The following is a 20,538-nucleotide window of genomic DNA, read 5'->3' on the forward strand; positions in this document are numbered from 1 at the left end:
AAAAAAAGAGGTGAAAACTTAAGTGATGGTCGAAGACATACCAACCAGTGGATTATTGTGAACCTGTTCTTTGTTAACTGCCACAAGATTAGTGCTTATAAAACACTGGAAAAGGTCAAAGGGAAACCTGGAAAGGTCCAAGGGTCCAATTTCAATACAGATATATTACCAGGGAAATCTGAATGATTGTCTAAATGTTGGGATATATCAAAACTAAGGAAGCTGAACACTTATTTGAGAATGGATAAGTTATTATTGGGGTGGGGGGAGGGGGGATCTGTCAGAACTGGAGACCAGTACTAAATTATATTAAAGAGACACATAAAGATGGTGATGATCATGATTATGAAAATAAGTACTTTTACAGTGTAATATTTAATAAAATGTTATTTGTCATGCTTATTCATTGGTATGTATAAATAAAACACACACATTAAAACAGGAGCATGATGAATCACACATTAAATTTTACGCGGTTAAAATACTCATTTTCATAATTACAATCAGAATTTGTTTTTAAATTCTGCTGTAAACCGCCTTGGGATTGTTTTAATGAAAGGCGGTATATAAATGTAAATGTAACAATAAATAATTGTAATTTAGCAACTGTTGAGGTTTTATATTTGAATACATGTATACACACACATACCACACATACATATACTCTTATATGTGCAACATTTAACTATTAGTCATATACATGTATTCTTTTATGATAAATTACCACTTTGTGTATATTAGTGTTTATATGTAGTGTATCATATAACATATAACTCAAAATTAAAAATTAAAAAACTGGCTTGGATACTGAAAATTTTGTGTCCAGCAGCTTGCAAATTATTTATGAGTAATAACCCCATTCAATTGCCCTAGATAGTGGATATGTTTGTGCTTTCCTATCCACAAAGAACAACAGCCGTGCTGGATCAGGCCCAAGGCCCGTCTAGTCCAGCATCCTCTTTCACACAGTGGCCCACCAGATGCCGCTGGAAGCCACAAGCAGGAGTTGAGAGCATGCCCTCTCTCCGGATGTTACTCCCCTGCAACTGGTACTCAAGAGGCACCTTCCCAATGGAAGACACAAGGGAGCTATATCACCATCCATAATGTTCAGTGCTGGTTTCACAATCACTTTCACAATCTGCTGAAAGTGAGGAAGATGGGAAAATCTTGAGAACTGGTAGCAAATGCTGAACACATCATGTGAACCCACCCAAGTCCAGTTCCTGCGCTGTGTTACTGAGAGTCTCCCAATTTCTTCTGCCAACTTCAAATCTTGCTTATGGAAGTCAGGAAAAACTTGGTAGCATCACGCAGGAACTGGACTTGGGTGCATTTGCACCATGCCCATTGAGTGCATTTGCACCATGCCCATTTGCACCATGCACCAGGCCTTGGGCATACCGCTTGTTTACTTGCAGATTGTGTGAACAGAATATCCTAATCTAGAATGGGTCTTAACACTGAGACTCCTGCTGTAAGTCTCCATTGCTGACTTTGGGCAATTGAATTTCTGGTTCCTGGTAATTTCTAGACTGTAGCTGTTCCTAATTTTGTTTTGAAGCTTGCTCCTCAGAAGCTTTTAAGCTTGCTCCTCAGAACGTTTTTAAGCTTGCTCCTCAGAACGCAGTTGTAGTTAAAGTGGGAAGGGAAGGGAAGAAACTTGTAAAATACCAAACTTCTTTTAAAGCCTGATTGTTTTTAGAAACTGATCATTCACACACACCTGGGCTGCACAACTTCAGCCCTCCCTCTGTTTTTGGACCACAACTCCCATCATCCCAAGCCACAGTGGCCAGTAATGAGGGATTATGGGAGCTGTAGTTCAACATCTGCCGGAGGGCAAATGTTGTGCAGCCCTGACACACAACATTCTCAGTAACCATTTTACTCTGACTTTCAATTAATATTAACAATCTCTGGCTACTACAGCCTTCTTCCATTGAAGAAGAAAATTGTGCAGGTACATGTGATTTTATTCAACTGATTTAAATAGATTTTTAAAAGTGTGAAAATAAAGTATGAAAATAAGAACATAAAGTATGAAAACATATTCAGACCTGTACTATATTTTCCTTTATGATTGGCTCATCCCAGCCAGATAGTTCTTCCTTGTGTCCACCCCATTCTGTGTCTATTGGTCTACCTGATATCATATAATTAAGCCATGCCCCCAGTTATGTAGAGCCCTATCCTGGATGACATCTTATGACTGCACAACTTCCCCCTCCCCTCAGAGATGCCCAGCTCCCTGTGGTTTCTAGCCAGTCCAGAGTTCATCACAACTACCTCTTTTTCAGGGGAGTCCCCTGCTTTGCGGTTTTGCCACTTTGTGCTTCAGTGGAATACCTCTGCCTCCACCCAGTTATGTGAAAAGTGTTCTTCACCAGGGCAAGCATAGTTCAAAGGTCTAGGTGTACTTGTATGTTGATTTTTTTCACCTATCATACTTTATTAACATGTGTTGATTAAGCTGTGCACAAATCTGATCAGATTTTCCTTCACTGTCTCTTTTCAGGCTTGTTCTGTTCTACTTTATTTATTTAACATGTTTTTATACCGCCCCAAACTTACATCTCTGGGTTGTTTGACAAACTTTGACAAACTTGTGGGAAAGCAGGGAGGGCATTTGTTAAGATACAATCAGTGTGTCTTTTCTCCTGTTCTGAGTGCTTTTGTAAGGATTCAGAGGTAAGAAGAAAATCTTTTGAATCCTGGCAATATTCTAGCCTGAGAATTATCATCTTTTCTGGCATTCTAAATTACCAGTGCATTTTCTCCAGAGATTTAATTTGGAATATCATATAGATCCAGTCTAGTAAGGATTATTTGTGGGCAGAAACCTGTGTACCTTCTCAGTCTAAACCAGTTAAATTGAAGCTTCTTTAAAAGCAGGGAGGGGGAACATGATCCTGCTCACATTATTCACAGGCAAGGTAATCCTGGGTTCTAAACATAAGCAATTCTGAGAAAGTGAAAAATGCAAGTGAAAGGGTTTCCCACAAAAAATGGGTCCTAGAAAAGTGGATTCTGAAAATATAATGAACAGAGACTTGTACAGAAATGCAGATTTCAGCTGTTAACCTCTACATTTTTCTCAGGAGCTGAGAAAGGAAGGAAACTAGAGGTGTGGCAACTGTATACTAAATCTATCAATTACAGTTTCTAGCCAGAACTCTCTGGAGTTTTCATCTTCGTTGTATCACAAGAGAAAAATAGTAATGCTTCTCAAAAAATGCATGTCAAACAGTTTACATCTCTTTCTCACTTTTATATATAGGACCTTCCTGGGACTGCTTCAGAAATTAGTTCTGAAAATACCAAAGTCCTCACTTTCATAACATACATTGGTTGTGGAATATCTGCCATATTTTCAGCTGCAACTCTTCTGACATACATTGCTTTTGAGTAAGTATTTGTTCTGCTGTCATAACAGGTCAATCATTATTTTTAATTAAATTAATAATTTCCAGTCTCAATTTGTGAGCTTCCCCTCTATCAAAATGTTCCTAGCACATGATATCAGGAGCAGATTGTGGTCAGCAAGCATGAGGACCAGGCTTCAACAGTTATTTTTTGTATTCTGAATTTATAGGGTATGCAGCCTAATTTGAAAATTTGCTGCACCAAGCAATTAATAGTTCATCTAACTCTACATCTGTACAAGCATAAAGATGTATCTGGGGGATTATGCCATTGTCGTAGAGATGCTATCTTACAGACAAATAAACCAGAACAAATATAGAATCAGGATAACAAAATAACTCACAACCAACAAGGAACTTAAGAACACTAGGATTAAGGTTTAAAATACACATACATCTCTGTGAAAACATGAGTTCATAGGAGCATAGGAAACTGCCTTCAGCTGAGTCTCGCTCAGATCTACTGGAGATGCCAGGGAGTGAACTTGGGACCTTCTGCATGTAAGCATGCAGATGCTCTTTCACTGAGCTATGGCCCCATCCTCTAAGGGGAATATCTAACAGCCCTCACATATAGTCACCCATCCAAATACAAGCCAAGGTAGATCCTGCTTAGCAAAGGGGGATAATTCATGCTTGCTACCACAAGACCAGCTCTCCTCCCTGGGAAATTCATGTGATACCAACAGCCACTTTAAGCATAAATGTTCATTTATTAGTGTTGATAATATGAATAACTTTCTTTTAGTTTGGGGAAATAAGGTCAAACTCAAATAGCAAAACCAAAACTGGTTGCTTATGAATTAAAGGGTCACATCCAGAGTTGCATAAGGAAAAGGACACTTATATAAAGAAACTCCCTCGTCCCCTCCTCTGCACAACACGTTCCTATCTCCCCTGGAAAGCCTTACCCTCCTGAGGGTCAGGAGATGGAATGAGGCATGGGGAGCTGAAGGGAGAGGGTGAATAGCTGAAAATCAGGTGGAGACTCGTTCTTTGACCATAGCAGGACTCACAAAGGGTGTCTCTGCCAGATGTTTGCACTTTCCATCCTGCCTGTAGCATCCTGCACCACGTTCCTGAAGGTTATCCAACTCTCAGAAAAGAGAGTTGGCGGGCTGCAGTGGGTCACTATGGAGAGAGGTTTTCTTGCAGGAGTTTCTTTCTCTTCACACAACTCTGGATACAACCCAAAGTTAGCATTACAAACCAAAAATATTCAAATTATTTCCAAACAATAGCAATGCATGTACAGACATTCCATATGGAGCTTCATAAGTTCAGTGAATGCTAATAAGGTGGGGAGAGCATTGCAGAGGCAAGGTTTGCCCTCCCCCTGCCAACACACACAATTTTGAAGCTTCAGTTACATATAATTAAAAAGTATGAACAGCATGATACATTTTTATAGAGCATCAGGAGGATCTACAGTCTGCATAAACAAGGCCCTCCTCTGAAGTGCATTACATTGTGTTGTGTCCATATGTGGACTTTGGAATTCTATTACCTATGATGGTAATAGAAACACAGTAATTCAAGAATAAGTATTTTGTTCTTTGGAGGAATTAGCGAAGGAAAGAACCTGCTACTAAAATTACAGATCACAAAGGTACATAAGTCTTTACTGAAGAGCTTAAGCCTATTCAAAGGCGCAATCCACTTTGTAATAGCATGTACATCTAACAATTTTAAAATCCAAAGAATGACAAAAGTTTATCTTTATAAACTGGACCCACTAGAGTTATAAATAACATTGGTTATAACATAACTTGCTGTCCATTTATCACCAGAAAATTGCGAAGGGATTATCCCTCCAAAATCCTTATGAATTTGAGCACAGCCTTGCTTTGTTTAAACCTCGTCTTCCTTCTCGATGGCTGGATTGCATCATTTGATATAGAAGGCCTATGCATCGCTATTGCTGCTCTTTTGCACTATTTCCTTCTGGCAACCTTTACATGGATGGGCTTGGAAGCTGTTCACATGTATATAGCGCTAGTGAAAGTGTTCAATACCTACATTCGTCGATACATACTAAAATTTTGCATCATTGGCTGGGGTAAGTAATACTTATACAGCCTGTGGTTTTAAATTAATAATTTGACTTGATCACATTTTTCAAATATCTGCAGATCCTACTGTTATCAAGATTGCAACCACTACCAAATTAAAGGTATTAGGTTTATGTTTATCGTATGTATTCTAGCCATCTCTGCTTCCCCTCTCTTCCTACTTTTTTTCCCCCTTGCTCCAATATACAACATATAGGTCATCCACACAAGCGAAAACTGTGTTCTGCCCAGGTTTGGGAGCATGTATGCTCCAAATTTTCAGTTGTGTGGGTGAAAACAACTAGGTAGGAAGAGGGAGAAGTGAGTGTGTGAAAGCAAGGTAGGAGGAAAACCTGGGCAGCTTTTCCTCCTACCTTGTTTCCACACAATCACTTCTCCTAGCTTAGTTGTCTGCACCCACACAGCTGAGAATTGGGAGCACACACAACTCCCAAACTTTGATAGAACACAGTTTTTGCTTGTGTGAATGACCTCATAATGTTATAGTATTAAAGATTGCATAGTATTAAAAGATGCAGGATCATCTTTTAATACTATGTGATCACACAGTATTAAAAGATGCAGGATGTTTCAGAGTTTTCTCTGTGATGCTACAGAGAAACAATCTTATATTTCTTTATTAGTTATTTTGTTTTGTAAAAATGTCATTCCCAGTGCATTCATTCGCTCAGCTTTTGAATATTCTAGAATTGAGCCTTTCTCATGGAAAGACAATGGGAGGGGTTAGGTCATATATTAAGAGTGCTCACATTAATCACCACAATGGAAGTCCTCATGGATTGTTGCTTCTAGAGTGTCTCTCAGTACATACAGTGGTGGCTTTTTAGTGGGGCTGAAGATAGCATGTGGTAGTTTCAAGGATAGTGACTGAAGAGAGGAGGGGCGCTTGTTTGGTGGCAGTAGAGCGAGGAAGCAGCCAGGGCAGTACCATGCAGACAGGCCTCCATTGAATGGCCCACAGCACCTAGCACAGACGCATGCTGCTGATATCATTGGCTGACATCACAGGTGCTGCTGGCCAGCTACTGCACAATTACCTCAGCCACCTGCTGTTTTCACTGCCACCAAGCAACACCCAAAAGTAAATGTATTGAGCTGCTTCTTCCCGAGTCATTAAGCAGTGGCAGCCGTATACTCTTCCACAAACTGCCATTGGCTTACATAGTGACTGAAGACATATTCACACAGTTTCTTGTTCTGGCAATGAACCTCATTCTTTTCAATCCTGTGTCAAGATCTGCTGACCACATGTGCAATTGGTTGCAGATTACCATTTTAATTTATATAATAGCAAAACCTCTCAAACAGTGTAAGATGGTGATATGTGGCATTGTAGTCATAACAACTTGTTCATTCTACACATATTGAGCCTAGACTGAATATAAGTAGGATCCCTGTGGGTTTTCTGTGAGTATACAGGCTGTGTGATTTGACACTGATACTAGCTGTTTTGAAGATTTCAGATCAAAATGGCAGCTATTAAGGTCATTCTCATGACCAAATGGCAGGGGGCAGAAGGGAAGGCAGGCTCTTACCTTCCTGCTTGCACATGGCATGAGTTCACACATGACATGACCCTCCACTTGTGCTGGGCTCTCCAGGATCCCACAATGCAGTGCACTAGCAGCATTGCTGCTGATCTTAGCATTGCAGCTGCTCTACTCTGCCTGGCCTCTCTTTCCCCTGGACTGGCACAGACTGCCAGAAAGTAAGGTAGGAAGGGATTTGTTCTCCTCCTACCTCACTTTTTACCTGAGTAGTTGATCAGGGCTACCCAGGGATGGAGCTTCTGGCTTGGAAGGGCTCTGCTGCCACAGACAACCAGAGCTACCTGGGTAGACGGGGTTAACCCAGGTACCTCTGATCATGAGAATGACCTTACTATGTGTTTAATATTTTTATGAAAGTTTCTAATGTGGAAGTCCTGAACAAATACTGGAAACTTATGTTCACTATATCTTATGAATAATACTGATACTCTATCATTTCTAGGATTAAAATAAAAGGTTTTCCATATCCCTTCCTGTGAATAGCAATTCCTACGGATAAAACATCTATTCTGCAATCTTTTTAGCCTTGACACATGTGAAGTCTTTATTGCTCCTGACCTTTGCAATTTTTTGCAAACCTACTCATCTCGTCATGCAGGCATTGCAGTTGCTTCTGAACCACTGCAGGTGTCTTAAGCACACAGGGATGTGCAGAACATTTCAACAGTGAAACATTTTGACTCAAAATGGACCATTTCAAGCTCAAATCACACCCACTAAAACTGGGCTTGTTCTGCACTCAGAACAGAACAACCCATTTCGATTGAAACGTGTCAACATTTCAAGTGCCATTTTGGAGGCCTATTTTTCCATTGCTGATTGGTTTTCTGGCACTGGATTGCAATTGGCTTGAGATCTCCTTGCTTCATGGTTGGCTTGTTATAATACAAATCAAGTGTTGTCATGGGCAACTGATTGATTGGTACCCCCATTGATTGGAAGCAGGAAGGAGATAGGGGAGAAACACAAAAGAAGGGAATTTTGAAATGTATTCAAAGGGACTGGGAGGCAGAGAGAGCCCTTATGCCTCTCTTGAATAGGATACATCATCAGGGGGTGAGAAAGGAAGGTTTTATTTTCTTATTTTCTTTTTTCAGCACTGAGCATAATATGCTGTGCTATTGCTGCAATAACTATCTGGTTTTGCTGGGTCTCAGATTGACAAAGGCAGAACTTAGGTGCTTGCCTTCCTTGTATTGTGGTTTGTTTGGTTTGTGAGGTAGTGTTGTGGTGAAAAATGGACAGTGGCATCAATCCATCTCTCCCCACCCCCACCCCTCGCTGTGTAATATTTCATGGTGATTGTTGTGATGAGCTCCATGTCTGGCCTTGAGCCTAATTGTGCTTCACTCACTGCTCTGGTCTGCTTTGCAGTCTGTATCGCAAGGTATACTACTCAATCAAAATGTAGCTGAAGTTGCTATAGTTGAGCTTATGGCTAGGGGTGTGCATGGACCAGTTGCTGTAGTTCAGGCCAAATTCAAACTGAATTTGGACCAAACTCCATGAACGTGAACCGGTTCAGTTGAGCCAACCAGCTGGCCTGGGCTGGTCAATGAGCCAGACCAATGGAAATGCTCAAACCATCCCTGTTTACAGCAGTCCAGTTCATGATCTGCACATCCCTATGTTTGGCTATGCTTGCTGCTAAGGGTGCTGCTGTGGCAGCTGTTGCAATGCTAGGAAGTAACATATGGAATCATAATTCTGTGAGAGAGAGCAACTTATACCAATGATATTAGTGCAGCACAGACACTGTGGCTGGCAGGGTTGCAAAATGCATTGTAAAATGCAATGTAAAACTTGTTTGGGCACTCTGTGACTGCAGCTTATTCTGACCATTAGGAACAATAGGGAAACTCAAAACACCCCATTGTTCCCCATAGGTAGCTCCTAAGGACCCCAAAGTGGGTTGGGTGGTAGGGCATGATGGGTGCTACCTACTACCGAACCCACAAAAGAGATGGCCAAGAGAACGATTTTAAACAAATTTTAACCTTTCCCTCAAACTCCCATAGGATCCTATGGGGGTTTGGCGGGGGGGAATTAAATCACCTGCTTGCACATTTCTTATGTGGATGGGGTAGTAGTTAGCACCCATCAAGCTACTCATGGGGAACAATGGGGTGTTTTGTGTTTCCACATTGTTCTCTGTGGCCAAAATACTTCTGACATTTTGAAAAAGCCAGTTCGACCACTGTTTCGATGAAACATTTTGGCCATTTTGCATTTTGTTTTGTGCTGAAACCCTGGGTAGGGATGTGCAAAATCTATTTTGTGCACATCCCTACCCAGAGTTTCAGAACGGGGCTCATCCCTACTACTTACATCCAGCGGAAATAATAAGACATGGTGCCACAGAAGTGCGATTGCACAATTTTTAGTGGACAAGCACCATTAAGAGCCCCTGGTGGCGCAGCGGTAAAACTGCTGCCCTGTAACCAGAAGGTTACAAGTTCGATCCTGACCAGGGGCTCAAGGTTGACTCAGCCTTCCATCCTTCCGAGGTCGGTAAAATGAGTACCCAGAATGTTGGGGGCAATATGCTAAATCATTGTAAACCGCTTAGAGAGCTCTGGCTATAGAGCGGTATATAAATGTAAGTGCTATTGCTATTGCTATTGCTATTAGCCATGCAGGTGGTTCAGAAAAGACTGTGTTGCTTCAAGATCAGCCAGTACAGTTAGATTCCCTGAATATGCATTTGAGATTAATCCAATGATTAATCTTTATAGAATATAAATAAGTTGGACTTCAGTTGTTTAGCTAGAAGAAATCTTATTGCATTCAATTCAGGTTAGTTGCTGTAATACTCCAGGGCCTACACACTTTGGAATTGCTCTGATTCCATTTGGTAGGACATGTTCAAGCACAACAATTTGCCTTCAGGTTAAGTCTGTTCTTTCATATTCATTTGTGTAACTGATTTTACGTTCCTAATACATGGAATTTGGGAAGAGCCAGCAGAGGTGGGTTGCACAGTAGTTTTCTAATTGTTCAACAAATAATTTTAAGGGACTGGAAATTTGACCTAGTTCCAGATATTTATTGCTGGTTGAAATAGCTTGGTCTTTTAGCAATTGGAAAGTGGGGTTCTCAAAAGTAGTTGCTAGTCCATTCTTTAAGGGGGAAAGTTATAAGTAGGGGTGTGCATGGAACCGGCTGGCCTGGTTCGGTTTGGGTGTGGACTGCACCCAAACCTGACTGGGCCAGTTCAGTTTGGCACCCCCTAACCCCCCCCCCCCCCGATTCAGTTCAGTTGGGGGGGTTCGTGAATTTTTTATTTATTTAATTTTTTAACCTGTAGCCCCTTGGGGGGGGGCTTCCTAAAGGCCGTGGGGGCTGCAAAGGTTTCCCCTCCCCCACCGGCCTCTTAATTCACCACCACAGCCTGTCCCAGGCTGATTTTCGGGAGCCGTGGCCATAATAAAAATAAATAAATTAAGGAATTTAATTAAAAAAATTTTTTAAATGGCCACCCAAAACAAAATGGCTGACGTGTATGCTCAAATGGCCTCTGTGAGGCCCTAGGCAATGTCAGACCTTGGAGAGGCCATTTGAGCATGCGCAGTGAACATTCTGTTTTCGGCAGCCATTTTTTTCTTTAAAAAAATTTTTTTTTAAAGCCCACCACACATGCTCAAATGGTCCCTGCGAGGCCCTAGGCCTTGCCAAGCCTCACAGAGGCCATTTGAGCATGCGCGGTGGGCTCCAAAATTGCAACTGTGCTGATCTTTGCAGGCCCGAACGGGTCCGAAAATCAGCCCGAGATGGGCTGTGGTGGTGAATTAAGAGGCCAGCGGGGGAGGGGAAACCTATGCAAACACACACACATGCACACACCTGCGGCCTTTAGGAAACCCCCACAAGGGGCTACAGGTGGAAAAAAATTAATTTTAAAAGAATAATAATTCACGAGCTGGGGAGGGTGGGTTCAGTTCGTTCTGGGCAGACCAGGGCGGGTGGTCAGTTCTAATCCAAACCCTTGAACCCTGAACCAGTACACACATCCCTAGTTATAAGATTTGATTCAAAGATCCCTCTATGTGAGCAGAAGACTCATGGTAGAAGGGCTGCTGATTCTACTTATACTCATACACTCAGGCAGATCATACAAAACCTGTCTCAGGGGCATAGAAGGCTGAAGCTTATGTACTTCATCCTTGTATTTATGTGATGAATTGTTTTGTTTCTATTGTGTAACTGTTAGCAAATTTATATTGAGATAAAATAACCAGACATTAAGATGGAGGATTTCTCAGAAAGGGAAGGAAGGGCTTCCTAATCTGACTATCGATCAGAAAACAAGGGATAAATATTAGCCTTGTGTTGGCTGGAGTGTGTACCTTGTAACCTTGGTTGTGGGATCAAATCTAAGATCCCTACTTTCCTGATGTATTTATTTATTATTTGTTTATTTAATAAATTTGTGTACCACCCACTACAATGGGATGGGGAGCAGTAGGTAAGGAGCTCCTTACTGGCTCCTTTAGGAGAACCCCTCCCCCGCTCCACCAGCCTGTGCACGAGCTGTTCATCACATCTCTAAAGCCTTGTGCATTTCAATTCCCGTACAAAACGTTTTGTGCCCGAAAATGGCAATTTCAGAGCAAAATCAAGAATTAAAAAACAGAGATTTTTGTTTCCAATTCGAAGTGACTCTGTTTTGACCGAATGCTTTGTTCTTTGGAAAAGCATTGCAATTGAAATTGACTTCTGTGACTCCTCTCTACTCCAGCTGAGGCACTGAGTGATTAGCAGAAGATAAGATATGCAAAAAGCTGGCAGAACTGTTGGGCATGAATGGTTTAGTAAAGTATGTGTTGTATTCAGTGTGATTGAAATGCAAACTGACCTTGCAAAGGGATTTGGGAGACAGCATTTTGAGACAGAAATACCCAAATATCTTTGGGAGCTCAATGCAATTCCAAAGCTCTTGCTAAAAGCCATGGTATAAGTTGCATGGATAAGCTTTTTCAGAAGCTGGTTAGGAAAGTTCTGAAATTACACCGGTTATTCTTTCCAAAGCTTTAGAAAGAATCTCTTGAATTGTTCAGGGGTCTTTTGAAGAGCTATTTTGTTTTTTTCTGATTTTTATGTGTTATAGTGGTGTCTAAGTTTTGTTGCCCAAGTTGAGCAGTCTAATGTGATTTAGACCATAATGTAATTTGGTGGGACATGATATCTAAGCCAGTGGTTCACAACTTTTGCCATTGCAGGGACAGGTCATCTACATGAGACTACAAGAGACAAAAGGAGCAGGGGGGAGATATCCCTGTCAGTCTATTGACATCCCCAGGAATCTTAGTTGCTTCTCTCTTTCTTGTAACCATGATCCATGGTTTTGCACTTTCTTAAATGCAGTGATGATAAATCTCAACAATTCTGAACAGTAGGCTGATTTGTTTGGGCTACTGCTCACTCCACTTCAGTTAAATGAACATTTGAAGCTGTTCCATAGTACCAAGGCAGGTCATTGGTCTATCTTGTTATCACAAGTGACCTGTGGTCACTGTTCCATGAGGAGGGAGAATTTTTCTTGAAAGATTGCTTGAATCCACAAATGGGCTGTGCTGCTGTGCTAGTGCCACAGGGACAGGCTCCCACCCGCTGCAAAATTCTCAAATAACTGCCAAAAAATTAAGTGTCATTGTTGTTCATCATTCTCTTCACTCTTTCAACTTGTTTATGTGGGGCTTCAGGGGTAAAACAGTGGGTAGGGTGGCAGTACCCCAAGAGGGTGGAGCACCCAGATTCCAAATAGGGAAAAGGGCTGATTCCTTAGGAATTTTTGAGGTTTACACATCTTTAAGATTTCCCCCCATAGATAATAATGGAGGTTTCAGCAGCCCTATAACTCCACCTGGGGTGCACTGGGGTGCCCCAGAGCGAGTCGTGGTGTAGTGCACACAGGGTGACAACCATCCCCATGGGTTGCTAACCCATAGGCTGCTGAGTGCTGTTGTTTCTGAGGTGTTCTGAGTGTAGATTCTCTAGTAGCATATGAGATTTTCAACGACAAACCATGAATCCACTCTCATTTGCTACCAGAGAATCTACACTCAAAACACCTCAGAAACAACAGAACCCAGTACCCCATGGGTTAGCCACCCATGGGGGTGGTTGGTACCCTATGTGTTCTACACCACCACTCGCTCTGGGCCAACTCGATGCCCCACAAGTGCAGTTATGTGATTGGCGAAACCTCCATCATTCCCTATGGGGAAGAACCTTAAAGACATGTAAACGCCATTAAATCTCTAAAAATCAGCCCTCTGCCCAATTCCTTTGAAATAATTCTGGCAGCTTCCTTGCCCCCACTGGGCATTACCAGCCACCCTACTCTGCTCTTGGCCACCCCCTTTCCCTCCGACGTGAAGCTATTCTTTTGCTGAAACTTCCATTATTTCCCTATGGGAAAAATCTTAAACTTCAAAAATTCACCAAAAATCAGCCCTTTTGCCCAGTTCCTCTGAAATTTGGATGGTGGCTTCCACCCATTGGGCACTACCAACCCCACCCACTAGTTTTGTCCTGGGGCCATTTTTTAAAATCCAAAATGTTTCAGATTTGGATTTTGCAATTTTGAACAAAGAACAAAATTGGGGTGTTTCAGACTGGCTGATTTTGAACAAAGAACAAAATGGGGGTGTTTTGGATTCATGCCAAAAACAAAACAGGAAAAAAAAACCCTAGCCTTCAGAATCCCTGCACTGAATGCATCTTTGAATAGTGAAAGGGGCACTGGCGGGGGGAACTCTCCTCACAGTTCTGGTGCAATGTTCAAAGAAACCTTCTCAGGGACACTAAAAGCTTCCTGTGTACCCACAGCCCTCCTTCCATATCCGGAAAACTGTGGATCACATCAAAATAAATGAAAGTTTGGTTGAGAGTCATTTGGTGTTTCTCCTTTTTTCCCCCAACCAGGGCATATGACTGTCATTGAAATTAAAAGGACATGTTAGATAATACCTAACTTGTTCTTTTAATTTATTGGGACTACTTTGAGTAATGTTCCTCATGTCAACCATGTTGCAAGGAGGAACTGATTTTCACTGAAGGGTAATACTGATAACTACACAAGTCATGAAACATGCCACCTATTCATTTAATTTATTAATTTATTAAATAGTAATAAAATATATTTAATTTATTTATTTTTCATCTAGAACTTTTGGCTTCAGGAAAAAGCCTTGAAGGCTTGGCTGCAACTATCATGTGCAAAATAATGCAAAGCCATAGAAAGCTTATAAACAAAACTGATACATCAGTAATCCAGTTAATGCCAAAACTGTAATTGCTCTCATCATTGGTACCCATTTCTAGACTCTTTTACAGAAAGGGGCAGGGGGAGGGGAACAGTAATCTAGGTACTGTGCCAGTAGGCAACCTTTCACGAACAATGCAATGGAAAATCATACCTCAGGTGCAAGGCAGGGTGGAATATTGGTATAAAAATCTAACCATCCCTGTTAATCCTGATCCTGGGTGGTATCGTGCCTATCAGTCTGGCAGTGAAATGGGACCACCCACAGACAAATTAGTGGGTTTTGTATACTCAGAGAACTTACCAACTATGCAGAAGTATGCTTGTTTGTAAATTAAAAGAAAAGGGATAAAACAAAACATGGCCTGACAAGGACCTATGCTCAGGACCTATGGGATGTTGAAAGTGTTGGTTGAAAAAGAAAATGGAGGCAAGGGAGGGAATTTTGCTGCTTGAGCCCCTAACACCTTATAGTACCCTGAAGGTATCCCAGGTTAAGAAATTCTATTTGGATTATATGGAAACATTTCAGGATGGAGAAAAGGGGAAAGGACACTTCCCCTCGCCCTTTCTCACTCTCCAGAAATTATATCACCCCATAGAGCAATACAACATTAATATTTGAGTCTGGCAACTGGCCCCAAACCTGAGACCTTTAACTTACGTAGCCCAGTGGGAGAGGGCCTTCCCTGCTTTAGAGCTTTGAATGTCTTCTGTGAAAGTGTGTTGCATGTGCATTGGGGAAGGGATTTCCCATGCAGTAATGGGAAATCCACTTTGCATGTAAAAGGTCCACCAAGGCCCAGTCCTTGGCATGTCCAAGTAAGGCTGAGAGCAGGCCCGTTCTTAGGGTGGGGCAACTGGGGTGGTAGCCCTGGGCCCTGCATCTAGAGGGGCCCCGCGGTACCAGCGAGCAGAGGGCAGCCTCACAGGCAGCCTGTGCACCCGCCTCAGCTCCTGGCAGTTGCATGAGCATTGGCCATGGCGGTTGCCCGCCACCACCATGTGCACTTGCCTGGGGCAGGAGGTAGGCCTGACACAGGGGGCACGTCTGATGCAGGGGACATCGCTTCGCTCTGAGTGCGCTGCATTCGCAGCGTGTCTGGCATTTGCTCTGAAACCCGTTTCAGAGCAAGGCCACATCCTCTGCTGTGTCTGATGTCAGACACAGGGGCCGGGCCCCTTCACCCTGAGCCCTGCACCCCACAAGGGACAGCGCTGGCTTGGAGAGACCCCTGTTTGAAACCCTGAAGAGCTACAGTAACTCAGAGTACTGCTCTAGAACAGTACTACTGTAGAAGGATGACTGATCCACTGGATAATTTGATCTTTTTTTCATTCCTAGAAGAGAGTCAGATATATGCATAGTGCCATAAACATGCATCAGAGCTCCTGTTTTACTGTCATTGGCCGATATACAGACTAAGGCCACACCAGCATTTCCAATGGAGCGCTAGTACTGTGCGGGTGCTGCTGCTGAATTCTGCATGAATACAGTACACACCCAGTTTCCTGCACTGAGCAGAGGATGAGATGAGAAAACCTCCAATGTTCCTTCCAACAATCATTTTGTGATTCTTGTTACTACAACATCTGATAATGGAATTTTTAAACTGATTCCTGTAATGCTTAATTATTCTGTCCAACTTGTTGACTGCTACTCTGACCTAGCATAATAGTTCTTATGTTCTTGAATTTCATATTATTATATTTCTTTTTATTACAGGCTTACCCGCAGTGGTGGTGATCATTGTTCTAGCAAGCACAAACACAAATGCAAATAGTATTTACAGCAAAAACACTAAGGGACAAGGTGGAGATGAATTGTAAGTTTCTGCAATGCAACTGTCAGGACTAACAGCTGTATTTGTATCAAGATTCAAAAAGTTCAGATGCCATTGTATTTGCTCAGAGCAATTCTTAGACACTGAACATGTTGCAGAACTGAGTTGCTGATCACAAAGTTCATTTTAGGTTCAGTTCTTGTTATTGTAATGTGGTCATTGCATCCCAGCAGTTGATCCCAATGGTGCACTGGTAATACCTGTATATAGAAACCACATGGATTTGATGCATGAAAAGGTCACTTCCCAAACAGCATCACTCTGGGACCCAGACAGGGTGTAGCTATTATTGAACAGGGGTGGAGGAGGCAGACAGATGTCCCTGGAACCCTGAGGGAGGGGGTATGCGCTGGCAGGGTGACAGCTCACTCTTCACTGTGGGTGTTCTTACAACAAGAAGAACAAGAACAACAAATATTTATATACCGCTTTTCAACAAAAGTTTCCAAAGCAGTTTACACAGAGAAATAACAAACAAACAAATAAGATGGCTACCTGTCCCCAAAGGGCTCACAATCTAAAAATGAAGTGATTGTAGTGGGTATATATGTTTTTAAAAATGTTTCTGAGCCAGGGGAATGCATGAGCACAAGTGCATGTGTGGGAAAGTGTCTGCATGTTTGGGAAATGTCTACTATTATTTGTATATTAGTGTAAGGAAGCCCATGTTGAGAATGTCTTGTTTTTCACCATGCCCTTGCAGTTCCTCTGCAGCAAAGACATGGCAGGGGAGAAGGTGGGGTGGGGTGGGGTGGGGTGGGGTGTTTGTGCTTGCTTGATTTCTTGTCTCAGGGCCCACTCCAGTCTTGCTGCATTCCTGGACCCAGCCATGAGGAAGCAGTAACCCAGCACTATATTATATGCATCAGCCTCAGTGGCACGAATAAAGTTGACAACTGATTTTGTTAAACAGAGATAACTAACAGTGGTTGCTTTCTTTACAGCTGCTGGATTAAAGACAGAATTGTGTTTTATGTGACCTGTGTTGGCTACTTTGGAATCATGTTTCTCATGAACATTGCCATGTTTGTTGTGGTGATGATGCAAATCTGTGGAAGAAATGGAAAACGGAGCAATCGATCTATGCGGGAAGAGATACTGAGGAATCTTCGTAGTGTTATTAGCTTGACCTTCCTGCTAGGCATGACATGGGGCTTTGCTTTTTTTGCCTGGGGGCCACTATATCTCCCATTTGTGTACCTCTTCTGTATTTTCAACTCATTGCAAGGTAAGCTGATAAAATATGTTGTGCAGATAGGTACAAAGAGAACATTGTAAATTGTGAATACAAAAGACCATTACATGCAAGAGGTACAAGAGGCTTGTAACGTTTTTAGCCAAAGCTGCAATTTATATATTAAGAACCATGGCCATTCACAACAACAGTAACTGATAGCACAATATACCATTTACAACAACAGTAACCGATAGCACAATATACCATTTAGAACAACAATGACCGATAGTACAATATACCAAGCTTGCATTATCACCAGTTACTGCTGTTGTAAATTGTCATTATTCATATCTTCTGTACATTTGTGTTTTCCTTAGAAATCGCATAGACCTACTGTACTTTTTGTATTTCATGATCTTTTGGCCCCAGTAATGTATCCATATATCTGCTTACTGAGGATAATGCTTCATGCATCTGAGTGGACTCTGGTTTTTGCCACAGAAACCTAACTCATCTACTCTGGAATTAGAACTGGCAGAATTTTTAAGCTTATGTCACAATAAGCTTGTGTCTCCAGCCTCAAAGTCAAGATGCCTCTAAATACCATTTGCAGGGAGCAACAGCAAAAGACAGGGCATGCCCTCAGCCCTTGCCTATGGGTTTCTCAGAGGCATCTGGTGAGCCACTGTGTGAAATAGGATGCTGAACTAGATAGGCCCTGGGCCTGATCCAGCAGGACTGTTCTTATCTATATGAGGCTTTTCATCAGATCTTTTGATATCCCTGGGTTTTGAGAGGGCCAAGAAAATCTTTAAACAACGAATTTTGGACATGGAACTCCCGAGTGATTTAAGTAAGATGAATAGAGTCTGCCTTAGGTAGATACCCAACTAGAGTCTACCTTAGGTAGATACCCAACTTTCAGCCGGCACCATATTTGGGTACATTGTGCCCAGATATTGGTGGGCCTTCTCTAGGGCCCACTTCAACCACCTGCCATTGGCCCTACTAGATGTCAGATATAAAAATATCCCTGTTGACCATCATTTCTGCACATGTGGATCAGAACAGATTGAATCAGTTGGCCATGTTCTACTGTACTGTGATTATTATTATGACTTGCAGCATAAAGTAATTTCATCCATGATAAAGGATCTTCAAGGTTGACCTGACAAATTTTACATTTGGTTTATTTAACAGATGCTTTTTAGGGCTTTACTGCAATGACATTGCCGTCTAATGTCCACTTTGTCTGTGGATATATATATTGCAGTGGGATAAGAGTACTTTCCATTTCCAGACACTTTTTCCATGAAGCTCCCCACCACCACCACCACTACCCCGTGAGGTTCCAGGCCTGTGTTTGTGAGGTAAACATTGTCCAGGACAGTGACAAGAGGGAAAGCAGCTGCAGGGATTAGAGATAACATCTGGCAGTGTCCCCCCCACCGCCCCACCACCATCCTTCCTTTGCTGCAAAATACCACTTTCCAGAGTTTCTTCACAATGGAAAAAAGGCCATCATGATTATGTTACATGTGGCTGAGGCACAAAAGTCAGCATCTCTTTTATGAGAAAGTTAGTATCTCATGAAAGAGGGAACATTCCAGAAAAGTCCCTTATATTTATGGCAAATGATGTTCTATATCCCTCTTTTCAGCCATTGGCCTGCCCTCTCATCCACTGTCTGAGCAATTCCTTTCTTGCGCCTATTTACCCATTTCCCTGTTTAGCCACCAAACTGTCATTTCACTACACATTCCATTCCATATTTTTATTTGAAATCTGAATATGTAGAATCTTTCATCTCAGCATTCTTGTTACAGAAACACATCTGATATCTCAGATGGAGAGTGAAGCAGTCAAGACAGTTTTTCATGCTAAAAAGGCGAATCTGCAAAAGCTATTGCACTGAAATGAGTCATAAGCCAAAAGATATTCATAGGAGCTATCCAAAGCCTTGATTTTAATGGTGTTGCTTGTTGAGTGTTTATGAGGAAGGCTGATGGAATCTGGGTTCCAATCCAAAGGCCATAGAATTATTAGAGGATGTGCACTGGAAATCCAGGGACAGCTCCAAAACAAATTCAACATTTACAGCTTTTACTTCAGAAGAAGTAGGTTCCCAGTTTAGCAGATGACCCTAGCAGCAATTTTAATTAATACTGTACAGAGGACTAAGGTAGAAGAGGACTTTATATTTTGAGTAGTGATATTAAAAGTATTTAAGTAGTGAACAAGTGGATGGTTTGAATGAATCTATCAAAAGATGGCAGAATTTAAAAGATGCCCAACTTATAAACAATTGCACTGGTGTGTCTTACATGTATAGAAGACTGGCACAATGCCATATTTTGTGAGATTTTGCCAATGTTAATCTGCTCAAAAAGAACTGAATAGTTGCTAATGCATTTCTTCCCTGAAGAAATGTTGGCAATTACTTAAATAAAATATGCCCACTTAGTGTGTGCAATTTCTATATTTGTTAAAGGGAAAGTAATTGACTTTTGGACAGGCTATGGGGTGGAGACTGCCGTGGTCATCATGATGGATTATCTCCAATTAGGTATTGACAGAGGGAGTGTGACTCTGTTAGTCCTTTTGGATCCCTCAGCAGCTTTTAATACCATCAACCTTTGGACCACATGACGTGGCTGAGTTTAGGAGGCCCTGGGGCAAGTCACACGATTGCCACAAGCAGGTGGGCAGGATGTGGGTGCGACTGCGATAACACACTTGATCTTGACTAAAAGCCGGGTTCATAAAGGGGGGGGAGGTGGCAGGGAGCAGAGGGATATACGAGGATCATGCAACTTCTCAGGACCAACCTAACCCTACCCGGGTTAGGCTGGTTGTGAGAACAACCTCACTGATCTGGAAGTGATCCGTTGTCATCATGAGAAATGGATTACTGCGCCTGCACAGGGACCTCTCGGATGGATTAACTAGCTCCTCTTTGGCGCCCCTCCGTGCCATGCACGTGCTTTGTACCTTCCTTTTCTCAGCAGCCGGGCACCATTATTTCTCAGTTTCTTTTTGACCACTGATGCATTGAGACCTCTGGTTCATTGTTCCTCAGTTTATAGAAAAGAAAACGTTACTTCAGACAGATTTTTAATGTTTTAGATTTCAGACAGTGACTTGGAAACCAACGCCTACATTTGTTTCCCCTGCACAAAATGTGCCTCAAAAAGACCCCATCC

At 42.0% G+C, this 20,538-nt stretch overlaps 1 protein-coding gene across 7 annotated transcripts in view; it reads left to right on the forward strand.

The window, feature by feature from the left end:
* ADGRG6 (adhesion G protein-coupled receptor G6) overlaps positions 1-20,538 on the forward strand; it is a 185,804-nt gene that overhangs the window by 134,795 nt on the left and 30,471 nt on the right. For all 7 annotated transcript variants that reach the window (XM_053290074.1, XM_053290064.1, XM_053290054.1 and 4 more), the window contains 4 exons: positions 3,281-3,408; positions 5,216-5,484; positions 16,041-16,140; positions 17,103-17,386. In XM_053290074.1, coding sequence (XP_053146049.1) covers positions 3,281-3,408; positions 5,216-5,484; positions 16,041-16,140; positions 17,103-17,386 — 781 coding nt within the window. The remainder of the gene's footprint in view (positions 1-3,280; positions 3,409-5,215; positions 5,485-16,040; positions 16,141-17,102; positions 17,387-20,538) is intronic.

Source organism: Hemicordylus capensis, chromosome 1 (assembly GCF_027244095.1).
Source record: "Hemicordylus capensis ecotype Gifberg chromosome 1, rHemCap1.1.pri, whole genome shotgun sequence".
NCBI lineage: Eukaryota > Metazoa > Chordata > Lepidosauria > Squamata > Cordylidae > Hemicordylus > Hemicordylus capensis.